This window comes from Mytilus trossulus, chromosome 7 (genome assembly GCF_036588685.1).
Source record: "Mytilus trossulus isolate FHL-02 chromosome 7, PNRI_Mtr1.1.1.hap1, whole genome shotgun sequence".
In the NCBI taxonomy this organism is placed as follows: domain Eukaryota; kingdom Metazoa; phylum Mollusca; class Bivalvia; order Mytilida; family Mytilidae; genus Mytilus; species Mytilus trossulus.
The window spans coordinates 84523592-84537546 of NC_086379.1; the positions used below are offsets into that span (position 1 = coordinate 84523592).

General features: G+C 33.7%; 1 protein-coding gene across 3 annotated transcripts in view; it reads left to right on the top strand.

Annotated features, from left to right (window-relative positions):
* The window catches only part of LOC134726038 (lysosomal alpha-glucosidase-like), a 70228-nt gene that overhangs the window by 35247 nt on the left and 21026 nt on the right, over nucleotides 1-13955 (top strand). For all 3 annotated transcript variants that reach the window (XM_063590412.1, XM_063590409.1, XM_063590411.1), the window contains exons 9-12: nucleotides 3783-3896; nucleotides 6103-6187; nucleotides 12838-12955; nucleotides 13699-13832. In XM_063590412.1, coding sequence (XP_063446482.1) covers nucleotides 3783-3896; nucleotides 6103-6187; nucleotides 12838-12955; nucleotides 13699-13832 — 451 coding nt within the window. The remainder of the gene's footprint in view (nucleotides 1-3782; nucleotides 3897-6102; nucleotides 6188-12837; nucleotides 12956-13698; nucleotides 13833-13955) is intronic.

The following is a 13955-nucleotide window of genomic DNA, read 5'->3' on the forward strand; positions in this document are numbered from 1 at the left end:
CTAAGAGAAAACAAAAAATTTAAGTTCATTAGAACACATTCATTCTGTGTCAGAAACCTATGCTGTTTCAACTATTTAATCAAAATCCAAATTTAGAGCTGAATCCAGCTTGAATGTTGTGTCCATAATTGCTCCAACCGTTCAGGGTTCAACCTCTGCGGTCATATAAAGCTACGCCCTGCGGAGCATCTGGTTGTAAATTGTAACAAAATATTTTCCTCGGTTACTAATGCCGTAATGGGCCAAGTTTATTATAGATAATTGTAAGAAGCAAGAATGTTCAGTTAAGTAAGATCTATAAACACATCACCATCACCAAAACGCATTTTTGTCATTAATCAATCTGTGTCTGTTGTTGAATATGCACATAGACCAAGGTGAGCAACACAGGCTCTTAAGAGCCTCTAGTTCATAAATCTTTTAATTTTCTTTTAATGAATGTCATATACCTTAGCTGCATTTTACCCTCTTTAGACCATGTATACCTAGTTCCCATCCTTTGTTTGATTTAAATGAAAGGAGATGTATGTGATATTCCAATAATACAGCAATCCAACCATACCAAAAACACAATAAAAATATCTAGGGGTCAGCATGTCTAAAAATTCAATATATCAGGCTGATAATCCATGAATAAACCATGATGATTGTTGATATGTAACAAAACTCCTTAAAGGGACATATGCTGTCAAAGAAATGTATATTTGATGACTATTTTTCTAACTCTGAAAAAAATCATCAGTGATTTTGTCATGAAAATTGGAACAAATAGTCTTCATATACAATCAATCTATTACCATTTAAAAAAAGAGGGGTCCATGTACTTGTTTTCAATAGCAACGTCATTACCTCCCCTGTAACTGTATCATATATCTTTGAGATAGAGAAATGCTGGATTATTTGGTTATTGAAAGTGTCTTTGGAAGATACACATGTGTTTTGGGACATGGCATCATCACCTTGATTGACTTCCTCAAAGCAATATATAATCTTTAATTAAAAAGAGTTATAAATTACAAAAAAGGGTATATATTTTTCTTGTTATTGATTTCAATTGATGTAAAGTTTACAATTCCATCAGGAACTAGACCTTCAAGATGGTTAGAACAGTGTTTTGTTAAGTTGAAGTAACTTCTTCTATTCTTGCTACTCAAAAGCAAAATACATCATTAATGGTCAGATAAAGTCTAAATTGTAAAGTCCCAATCTATGGTGTTAGACTTAACTGTTGGTAACCCTTTGTATGTTTAAACAATTGCCTGTTAAAAAATCATATTTTTTTCCTTGACCGGTAAAAACAAAAAAAATCCAAATGACTGTTATGTTGTTAGATGCATGGCTTGGTTTTTTTTTTAAAGATTTGTTTGTTCTATGTCAGTCTGCAGAGGTATTTTCTATTGAAGTTTTCTGTTTTAACAGGGTATTATGCATTCTAAAATTTAATAATTTAATAATTCTTATCACTTAAGGTTAAAACAGAGTTGGTTTGAAAGTTAAGCTTAACCTTTAAAAAAGGAGAAAAATAGGGAATTGAATCCAAATATCTATGGTAAGATTGTTTATATTGAAAAGAATATTAGAATGTTGAAATATTTATATCCTGCTCTAAAGGAAGAGACCAGGGGGTTTGGTATATTATTTTATATCTGTCTGTTCCTATTTGGCGTCTGCCCCTTAGGAAAGTAATTATATCATTACATTGTTACAGGTATGGCCAGGTAATGTAGTTTTTCCTGACTTCAAGTAATTATATCATGACATTATTACAGGTATGGCCAGGTAATGTAGTTTTTCCTGACTTCAAGTAATTATATCATTACATTATTACAGGTATGGCCAGGTAATGTAGTTTTTCCAGACTTCAAGTAATTATATCATTACATTATTACAGTTATGGCCAGGTAATGTAGTTTTTCCTGACTTCAAGTAATTATACCATTACATTGTTACAGGTATGGCCAGGTGATATAGTCTTTCTAGACTTAAAGTAATTATAGCATTACATTGTTACAGGTATGGCCAGGTGATATAGTCTTTCTAGACTTCAAGTTATTATAGCATTACATTAGTACAGGTATGGCCAGGTGATGTAGTCTTCCAAGAATTCAAGTAATTATATCATTACATTGTTACAGGTATGGCCAGGTAATGTAGTTTTTCCTGACTTCAAGTAATTATATCAAGACATTATTACAGGTATGGCCAGGTAATGTAGTTTTCCCTGACTTCAAGTAATTATATCATTACATTATTACAGGTATGGCCAGGTAATGTAGTTTTTCCTGACTTCAAGTAATTATATCATTACATTGTTACAAGTATGGCCAGGTAATGTAGTTTTTCCTGACTTCAAGTAATTATATCATGACATTATTACAGGTATGGCCAGGTGATGTAGTTTTTCCTGACTTCAAGTAATTATATCATTACATTGTTACAGGTATGGCCAGGTAATGTAGTTTTTCCTGATTTCAAGTAATTATATCATGACATTATTACAGGTATGGCCAGGTAATGTAGTTTTTCCTGACTTCAAGTAATTATATCATGACATTATTACAGGTATGGCCAGGTAATGTAGTTTTTCCTGACTTCAAGTAATTATATCATTACATTGTTACAGGTATGGCCAGGTAATGTAGTTTTTCCTGACTTCAAGTAATTATATCATGACATTATTACAGGTATGGCCAGGTGATGTAGTTTTTCCTGACTTCAAGTAATTATATCATTACATTGTTACAGGTATGGCCAGGTAATGTAGTTTTTCCTGATTTCAAGTAATTATATCATGACATTATTACAGGTATGGCCAGGTAATGTAGTTTTTCCTGATTTCAAGTAATTATATCATGACATTATTACAGGTATGGCCAGGTAATGTAGTTTTTCCTGACTTCAAGTAATTATATCATTACATTGTTACAGGTATGGCCAGGTAATGTAGTTTTTCCTGACTTCAAGTAATTATATCATGACATTATTACAGGTATGGCCAGGTGATGTAGTTTTTCCTGACTTCAAGTAATTATATCATTACATTGTTACAGGTATGGCCAGGTAATGTAGTTTTTCCTGATTTCAAGTAATTATATCATGACATTATTACAGGTATGGCCAGGTAATGTAGTTTTTCCTGACTTCAAGTAATTATATCATGACATTATTACAGGTATGGCCAGGTAATGTAGTTTTTCCTGACTTCAAGTAATTATATCATTACATTGTTACAGGTATGGCCAGGTAATGTAGTTTTTCCTGACTTCAAGTAATTATATCATGACATTATTACAGGTATGGCCAGGTGATGTAGTTTTTCCTGACTTCAAGTAATTATATCATTACATTGTTACAGGTATGGCCAGGTAATGTAGTTTTTCCTGATTTCAAGTAATTATATCATGACATTATTACAGGTATGGCCAGGTAATGTAGTTTTTCCTGATTTCAAGTAATTATATCATGACATTATTACAGGTATGGCCAGGTAATGTAGTTTTTCCTGACTTCAAGTAATTATATCATTACATTGTTACAGGTATGGCCAGGTAATGTAGTTTTCCCTGATTTCAAGTAATTATATCATGACATTATTACAGGTATGGCCAGGTAATGTAGTTTTCCCTGATTTCAAGTAATTATATCATGACATTATTACAGGTATGGCCAGGTAATGTAGTTTTTCCAGACTTCAAGTAATTATATCATTACATTATTACAGGTATGGCCAGGTAATGTAGTTTTCCCTGACTTCAAGTAATTATATCATGACGTTATTACAGGTATGGCCAGGTAATGTAGTTTTTCCTGACTTCACAAACAACAGATCCTTTGACTACTGGACACAACTTGTAAAGAGTTTTCATGACAAAGTACAGTTTGATGGAATGTGGATTGTAAGTAATGATGTCAGATGACATTTGTATGTAATCAATGATGTCACGTGACATTTGTATGTAAGTAATGATGTCACATGACATGTGTATGTAAGTAATGATGTCACATTACATTTGTATGTAAGTAATGATGTCACATGACATTTGTATGTAAGTAATGATGCCACATGACATTTGTATGTGAAATGATTTCAGGTGACATTTATATGTGAAAAAAGTAAATAGATACCAGGAATAAAATTCTGTACACAATACACATGTTTTGTCTACAAAAGACTAATCAGTGACACTCAAATCAAAAAAGATAAAGAGACCTTATAAAGTATAAAGTTAAGAGCATTGAGGACCCAAAATTCCAAAATATTTGGTTAAATACAGCTAAAAGAGAGGTGAAAGATACCAGGGAGACATTTAAAACTTATATAAGTAAAAAATAAACTGACAACGCCATGGCTAACAAAGAAAAAAATATCAACAGACAAACATTTCTACACAAAACACAACATGGAAAACTAAAGACTAAGCAATACCAACCCCACCAAATACTAGGGATAATCTCAGGTGCTCCTGAAGGGTAATAAGATCTTGCTCCACAGGTGGCACTAGTTGTGTTGCTCATGTTAGTACAAACCCAGTAACAAGTCTAATTCGTTAGGTTACAATCGTGAAAAGGGGACAGCATTGTGGTTACAACATAAGGAGCATATCTGCTATCATCTGTGAAAAGCATATTTCATAATGATCAACAAACTAAGGTTATCCTGGAGTAGAAATCCTTAGTATTTCAAAAATGGTCAAAGTTTTGTTAACATTTAATTTATAATTATTGATGTGTAAATGATAATTTATGTCAACTCAGAATTGCTGACTATTGGACTGGTGATACCCTTGGAGAAGAAAGACACTATCCCCTTTCTTGTTGTTATGTATACCTCTTAGGGCTCAATCAATTAATGTCAGTTTTCCACCTTGTTAACTTATATTAAAAGGATGAAAAGAAATCTGTATCATGCTGTTATATTTTGAAGAAATGCATAAAAAAAGTCATAATATATACTGTAAATGCAGAAACTATTGCAATGTTTTTATTGATACAAAAAAATGTGACATGGTTATAATCGCAATAATTAAAAAACTTTTCGATTCGAAATTGTTTATATGAATTAAACAGGATTTTTTTCATAATCGCAAAAATTAAAATTGCTTTTTAGTCTCAAATGACAAAACCACAATAATAGATTCATGCAATAATTGCTGAATTTACAGTATTTCATATGATTGTGCACCAACAGGTTTATATCTCGTCAGTGATTTCATAAATATTTGATAACATTATGTATAACTATTGATATGATCTTTAATATAAAGCTAAAGACATATTAATGAAAAGTCAAAAGGATAATACCTACAAGTGGAACGATGAACTCGTATTGAAACTAAAGCTGTCCCAATACAATTTTGAGATAACTTAACCAATATTTAAATGTAGTTTTTTAAGCTCACCTGGCCCATAGGGCAAAGTGATCTTTTCTCATCACCTGGCTTCGGTTGTTGTCGTCGTCCATGGTGATCATTACCTTTTAAAATAATCTTATCCTCTGAAACTACAGTGCCAAATTTAACCAAACTTGGCCACAATCATCATTAAGTTTTCTAGTTTAATAAAAATGTGTCTGATGATCCTGCCTGCCTACAAGGATGGCTGACATGGCTAATAATAAAACATAAGGGTAAAATGCAGTTTGTTTGCTTTATCTCTGAAACTAAGGCTTTTAGGGCAAATCTGACATGTTTATTGGGTTGAGATCATCTGCCCTGAATTTAACCAAACTTGGCCATAATCATCCTTAGGGTAACAAGTTTCGATTAGTCTGCCCTGAAATTTTCAGACAACAAGTTGTTGGGTTGCTGTCCCCAAATAAGTTATTTTAAGGATATTTTTGCAGTTTTTGGTTATTATTTTAAATTTAATTATAGTATCTAACAGTATTAATTATGATTTATACCTTATTTTACATGATTTCAAGAACAACAGTAAATACATGTGAGCAACACCCGACACCGGCTCTTGAGAGCTGTTTTTCTCTTCTTCTCATAATGATTTTTTTTCTTTCTTCATATAAATGAATAAAAAGGCATTTTTTTTTTAATTTTGAGTATTTTCTTTGATACTTGTTTATCTACTTAACCATATGCAATATTTCAGGACATGAATGAGATATCAAATTTTGTAGCAGGATCTATTAACAGTTGTCCTAAGAATTCCATAGAAGATCCTCCATATGTCCCAGGTAAGGATCTTTATACAGTTGTCCTAAGAAATCCATAGAATTTCCTCCATATGTCCCAGGTAAGGATATATTAACAGTTGTCTTAAGAATTCCATAGAAGATCCTCCATATGTCCCAGGTAGGGATCTTTATACAGTTGTCTAAGAAATCCATAGAATTTCCTCCATATGTCCCACGAAAGGATCTATTAACAGTTGTCCTAAGAAATCCATATAAGATCCTCCATATGTACCAGGTAAGTTTCTATTAACAGTTGTCCTAAGAATTCCATAGAATTTCCTCCATATGTCCCACGTAAGGATCTATTAACAGTTGTCCTAAGGATTCCATAGAAGATCCTATATATGTCCCAGGTAAGTTTCTATTAACTGTTGTCCTAAGAATTCCATAGAAGATCCTCCATATGTCCCAGGTAAGGATCTATTAACAGTTGTCCTAAGAATTCCATAGAAGATCCTCCATATGTCCCAGGTAAGGATATATTAACAGTTGTCCTAAGGATTCCATAGAAGATCCTCCATATGTTTCAGGTAAGAATCTATTAACAGTTGTTCTTAAAATTCCATAGAAGGTCCTCCATATGTCCCAGGTAAGGATCTATTAACAGTTGTCCTAATAATTCCATAGAAGGTCCTTTATAAGTCCCAGGTAAGGATCTATTAACAGTTGTCCTAAGAATTCCATAGAAGATCCTCCATATGTCCTAGGTAAGGATCTATTAACAGTTGTCCTAAGAATTCCATAGAAGATCCTCCATGTGTCCCAGGTAAGGATCTTTTAACAGTTGTCCTTAGAATTCCATAGAGGATCCTCCATATGTCCCAGGTAAGGATCTTATAACAGTTGTCCTTAGAATTCCATAAAGGATCCTCCTTATGTCTCAGGTAAGGATCTTTTAACAGTTGTCCTTAGAATTCCATAGAAGATCCTCCATATGTCCATGGTAAGGATATATTAACAGTTGTCTCTAGAATTCCATAGAAGATCCTCCCGATGTCCCAGGTAAGGATCTATTAACAGATATCCTTAAAATTCCATAGAGGATCCTCCATATGTCCCAGGTAAGGATCTATTAACAGATATCCTTAGAATTCCATAGAGGATCCTCCATATGTCCCAGGTAAGGATTTATTAACAGTTGTCCTTAGAATTCCATAGAAGATCCTCCATATGTCCCAGGTAAAGATATATTAACAGTTGTCTCTAGAATTCCATAGAAGATCATCCATATATCCCAGGTAAGGATCTATTAACAGTTGTCCTAAGAATTCCATAGAAGATCCTCTATATGTCCCAGGTAAGGATCTATTAACAGTTGTCCTAAGAATTCCATAGAAGATCATCCATATATCCCAGGTAAGGATCTATTAACAGTTGTCCTAAGAATTCCATAGAAGATCCTCCATATGTCCTTGGTAAGGATATATCAACAGTTGTCCCAAGAATTCCATAGAGGATCCTCCATATGTCACAGGTAAGGATCTATTAACAGTTGTCCTAAGAATTCCATAGAAGATCCTCCATGTGTCCCAGGTAAGGATCTATTAACAGTTGTCCTAAGAATTCCATAGAAGATCCTCCATATGTCCTAGGTAAGGATCTATTAACAGTTGTCCTAAGAATTCCATAGAAGATCCTCCATGTGTCCCAGGAAGGATCTTATAACAGTTGTCCTTAGAATTCCATAAAGGATCCTCCTTATGTCTCAGGTAAGGATCTTTTAACAGTTGTCCTTAGAATTCCATAGAAGATCCTCCATATGTCCATGGTAAGGATATATTAACAGTTGTCTCTAGAATTCCATAGAAGATCCTCCCTATGTCCCAGGTAAGGATCTATTAACAGATATCCTTAAAATTCCATAGAGGATCCTCCATATGTCCCAGGTAAGGATCTATTAACAGATATCCTTAGAATTCCATAGAGGATCCTCCATATGTCCCAGGTAAGGATTTATTAACAGTTGTCCTTAGAATTCCATAGAAGATCCTCCATATGTCCCAGGTAAAGATATATTAACAGTTGTCTCTAGAATTCCATAGAAGATCATCCATATATCCAAGGTAAGGATCTATTAACAGTTGTCCTAAGAATTCCATAGAAGATCCTCTATATGTCCCAGGTAAGGATCTATTAACAGTTGTCCTAAGAATTCCATAGAAGATCATCCATATATCCCAGGTAAGGATCTATTAACAGTTGTCCTAAGAATTCCATAGAAGATCCTCCATATGTCCTTGGTAAGGATATATCAACAGTTGTCCCAAGAATTCCATAGAGGATCCTCCATATGTCACAGGTAAGGATCTATTAACAGTTGTCCTAAGAATTCCATAGAAGATCCTCAATATGTCTCAGGTAAGGATCTATTAACAGTTGTCCTAAACAATCCATATAAGATCCTCCATATGTACCAGGTAAGGATCTATTAACAGTTGTCCTAAGAATTCCATAGAAGATCCTCCATGTGTCCCAGGTAAGGATCTATTAAGAGTTGTCCTAAGAAATCCATATAAGATCCTCCATATGTTACAGTTAAGGATATATAAACAGTTGTCCTAAGAATTCCATAGAAGATCCTCCATGTGTCCCAGGTAAGGATCTATTAACAGTTGTCCTAAGAAATCCATATAAGATCCTCCATATGTCACAGGTAAGGATCTATTAACAGTTGTCCTAATAATTCCATAGAAGGTCCTCCATAAGTCCCAGGTAAGGATCTATTAACAGTTGTCCTAAGAATTCCATAGAAGATCCTCCATATGTCCTAGGTAAGGATCTATTAACAGTTGTCCTAAGAATTCCATAGAAGATCCTCCATGTGTCCCAGGTAAGGATCTATTAACAGTTGTCCTAAGAATTCCATAGAAGATCCTCCATATGTCCTAGGTAAGGATCTATTAACAGTTGTCCTAAGAATTCCATAGAAGATACTCCATGTGTCCCAGGTTAGGATCTATTAACAGTTGTCCTAAGAAATCCATATAAGATCCTCCATATGTCCCAGGTAAGGATCTATTAACAGTTGTCCTAAGAATTCCATAGAAGATCCTCCATGTGTCCCAGGTAAGGATCTATTAACAGTTGTCCTAAGAAATCCATATAAGATCCTCCATATGTCCCAGGTAAGGATCTATTAACAGTTGTCCTAAGAATTCCATAGAAGATCCTCCATGTGTCCCAGGTAAGGATCTATTAACAGTTGTCCTAAGAAATCCATATAAGATCCTCCATATGTCCCAGGTAAGGATCTATTAACAGTTGTCCTAAGAATTCCATAGAAGATCCTCAATATGTCTCAGGTAAGGATCTATAAACATTTGTCTCTAGAATTCCATAAAAGATCCTCCATATGTTCCAGGTAAGGATCTATTAACAGTTGTCCTAAGAATTCCATAGAAGATCCTCCATATGTTCCAGGTAAGGATCTATTAACAGTTGTCCTAAGAATTCCATAGAAGATCCTCCATATGTCCCAGGTAAGGATCTATTAACAGTTTTCCTAAGAAATCCATATAAGATCCTCCATATGTCCCAGGTAAGGATCTATTAACAGTTGTCCTAAGAATTCTATAGAAGATCCTCCATATGTCCCAGGTAAGTTTCTATTAACATTTGTCCTAAGAATTCCATAGAAGATCCTCCATACACAGTGTAGATACTATTCTGTACGCTATCCGGAAGTCGAGATTTTCGAAGCGAGGACTTTCAAACTGGCTAACAGAACGGTTTTGTTTTGGTGCATTTTCTCATCATTTGTTTACTCCTATATCTATAAAGTGTTTTGCACATCTTAAATGTATGTATAGCATCATAAATATTAGTAACTGTAACAAAAACATGCAGTAGAATATAAAATATACGTGTGCATCACACCAACTTCATAGAAAAAAGTGAAATCGATGGACAATTTTGCTCCCGTAGTACAAATCAAATGATCTTTTATTGCAAATATTTGCATCAGTTTACAGTTAAATATATACTGTTTCAATATTCTTACCGTATATAAGTAGAATGTTCGTATTTCAAATACAAAATATGCTTTCCGTGAGGATCCCAAAATAAATTACTGTACGATCAGTCTAAAAGTAACTGTATTCTAGTAGCGATTTCATATTTTTTGTCTGTATGACCAGTCGTGATTTTGAAGAAAAAAAAAACAACGGCAATTTGAAGGTATATACGTGTCTATGTGATATTATGATTGTGTCCATGGAACTATAACGTGTAATTTCTTTCATCAGACAATACAAATATATTTCTGATGATTTTTGTAGACTGCAAAATAATTATATTTTGTTCCGTCAGTCTTATTTAAAATCAAATACATAAAAAGCGATACATGATTCGCTTATGGACTTTGTATTAGTGTGTCGTTGCAGTAATCTGTTTAACTATTACATTTTTAAAGACACCGTCTGCCGTTGACCAATTGGTGATAACATACATCAAGCTTTTCTCTTAAAAAATGACAAAAAATAGAAAGAGAAAGCTTTGTTTAAAAACTTTAGGTATTGAGCAAAGAATTGACGAAATTATATCCCGCCACTTCTATAGTCCATGTTTTGGAAAAAAATAGACCACCAAAAAAACTAAATTATAGGTGCACAGGGGCATCATTCAATAACGAATATGTGGAAGTTTTATTAATATATGGTAAGTTTTTGAAAGTTGCGTATAGAAAATTGGTATCACCCAATAAAGTAGTGGAAAAGTCCTTATCATGGAACTAGAAAACTGCTGAATTTTCGAAAAATAAAAAAAAGAGGTGCACAATTTAATTAAATGATAAGGAAACTGAAAAAGATTAATTAAGTTATGACAAGTGTTTGAAGGAAGTTGTGGATATAAAATAGGTACGCCCAATATAAGGTTATGACAAAGTCCGTATTTTAGATATAGAAACATCAAAAATATTTTAACCAAAAATTCGAAATAGAAGGTCCATAATACATTAATTGATTAAAAATGGAGCAATTTTAGAATAGTTTAACAATTGGTTTTTGGGGTGACGGTTGGAAATACCTGCTGGGTGCCCCCATATAATGCAATGTTCAAGTCCGTATCTTATACAAAGAAACCCCATAAAAGTTTTTTAATAAAATTCGAAATACATTCCTTTTTTTTATATAAATAAGGCCGTTAATTTTCTCGTTTGAATTGTTTAACATTGTCATTTCGGGGTCTTTTTTTGACAATTGGGATCCGGCGGTTTGAAAATAATTTTTAACTTTCAATGCATTTGTATGTGAACATATATTTGTAATCCTCTATTCTCCTGGATTGGACACCCTCTCCATTTAAAAATGTCTGGAAACCCCAATGTATATTAAGTGGTTTATAGGAGATGCGCTTACAAAACCGCGAAACATGTTGTACTGGTCCAACGGACAAACGGAAAGACGGACTTCATTATCACTATAAACCACCGCTTTACAAAGAGGTGTACAATTGCGTGTGAAAGAGACAGATCTACATCCAAAACAAAGTGAAGGAACTGTGATCAATTATAGGCTACAGTACGGCCTCGAATGTTTGTATAACAATTAAATCTGTGTGTTTGTACAATTTTAAGTATAACGGAGGACATTTCTGGAACTTATATAAACAAACAAAACTTCCTCTTATCTCAGCAACATTCAAACATCCTTATACTTAATGAAGTAAGTCGAGTACACCCTATCAAGCTTAAACATGATTCATAAGTTTTCAGGATGTGAATTTATTGAAATATATTTGTGTTATTTATAAAAATTGCCCCCTTCTAATGTATCGTAAATAACTTTGAAATCACCACTAGAATACAGTGAAATAACGACTGATCATACAGTTTCAAAATATACAAGCGAGACTGATCGTACAGTGAGAAATTCAAACAAGTGTAATTTTCTTATTTCTGGCTTCAAAGATCTGGCTGAAACTTTTACCACCACTTAAAATATACTTTATTTAGTTAATTAAGTCTGGGTTTTACGTTAATTTGTACAGTAAGGGTGCCAAAAGATTGTTTTTAGGTTCACCGACTGATTTTCCTTAGTGATGCACTTGAAAATCTCTTGATTAAGGCAAAGATACGAATAATGAATGTGCTAAATTTAATTAAAAACCATTTGTGAATATCGATGTCAGCTGAATTAAGCATTAAGCAATGTACAGATGAACATCTTACCGTTTAATATAGTATATCCAACAAATTTAGAATGTGATCCAAAAAGTTCTCGCTTCGAAAATCGCGACTTCCGGATAGCGTACAGAATAGTATCTACACTGTGCCATATGTCCCAGGTAAGTTTCTATTAACATTTGTCCTAAGAATTCCATAGAAGATCCTCCATGTGTCCCAGGTAAGTTTCTATTAACATTTGTCCTAAGAATTCCATAGAAGATCCTCCATATGTCCCAGGTAAGTTTCTATTAACAGTTGTCCTAAGAATTCCATAAAAGATCCTCCATATGTCCCAGGTAAGGATTTATTAACAGTTGTCCTAAGAATTCCATAGAATATCCTCCATATGTCTCATGTAAGGATATATTAACGGTTCAAGAATTCCATAGAAAGTGCTCATAGTTAAAGATATACATACAGCAAAGTGAGTGACGCATACTCTTGAGAGCATCTTGTTCACTATAAAAATTATTTATTTTGACAGATGTTGCAGGAGGAAGCCTGAGATTTTCTACAATTTGCGCCACATCACAACAGAACTTATCTATATCATACAACGTACATAATCTATATGGACTAACTGAAACTCAGGCGACTTACACGTAAGTATTATCATGGACATTTGGTTTACAAGGACTTCCCAAAACTGAGGCCACTTGCCTGTCATCATAATCATGGTTTATACAGATTAAGTTAAACTGATGCCACTTACATGTTAGATACATATCATCATGTGCCTCTGGTTTATAGAGATTAAGTTAAACTGATGTCACTAACATGTTGGTTAATTATCACCATGGGCCTCTGGTTTATAGGGATTAGGTTAAACTGATGCCACCAAAATGTTGGTTAATTATCACCATGGGCCTCTGGTTTATAGGGATTAAGTAAAACTGATGCCACTCAAATGTTGGTTAATTATCACCATGGGCCTCTGGTTTATAGGGATTAAGTTAAACTGATGCCACTAAAATGTTGGTTAATAATCACCATGGGCCTCTGGTTTATAGGGATTAAGTTAAACTGATGCCACTAAAATGTTGGTTAATAATCACCATGGGCCTCTGGTTTATAGGGATTAAGTTAAACTGATGCCACTAAAATGTTGGTTAATAATCACCATGGGCCTCTGGTTTATAGGGATAAAGTTAAACTGATGTCACTAAAATGTTGGTTAAAATCTAGTGAAATGAGATAATAGGGATGGTTACAGCTCAATTAGTAACGAAAGACGGGTTAAGACTGAGACTTGAACAACATTTCTATATGTATTATCTTTATATTTCTTTAATCCAGTGCATTTTGAAGACAATAGGCCATTTATATGTAATGCTATAATTTACAGGGCACTTAAAACTGTCAGAAACAAAAGACCATTTATCATCTCAAGGTCAACATATGCTGGTCAAGGTTATTATGGTGGACACTGGTCAGGAGATAATTTTGCTACATATCATGACATGGCAATGTCTATACCAGGTAATATACAATCCTAGGTTAGAACCAAACCAAAGTACAGTGCTATACATATATACAATAATACATGTAAATAGCTTTTAGGATTTTTCTCATAGAAATATTGGTGGTTGATATGTTCAAGAT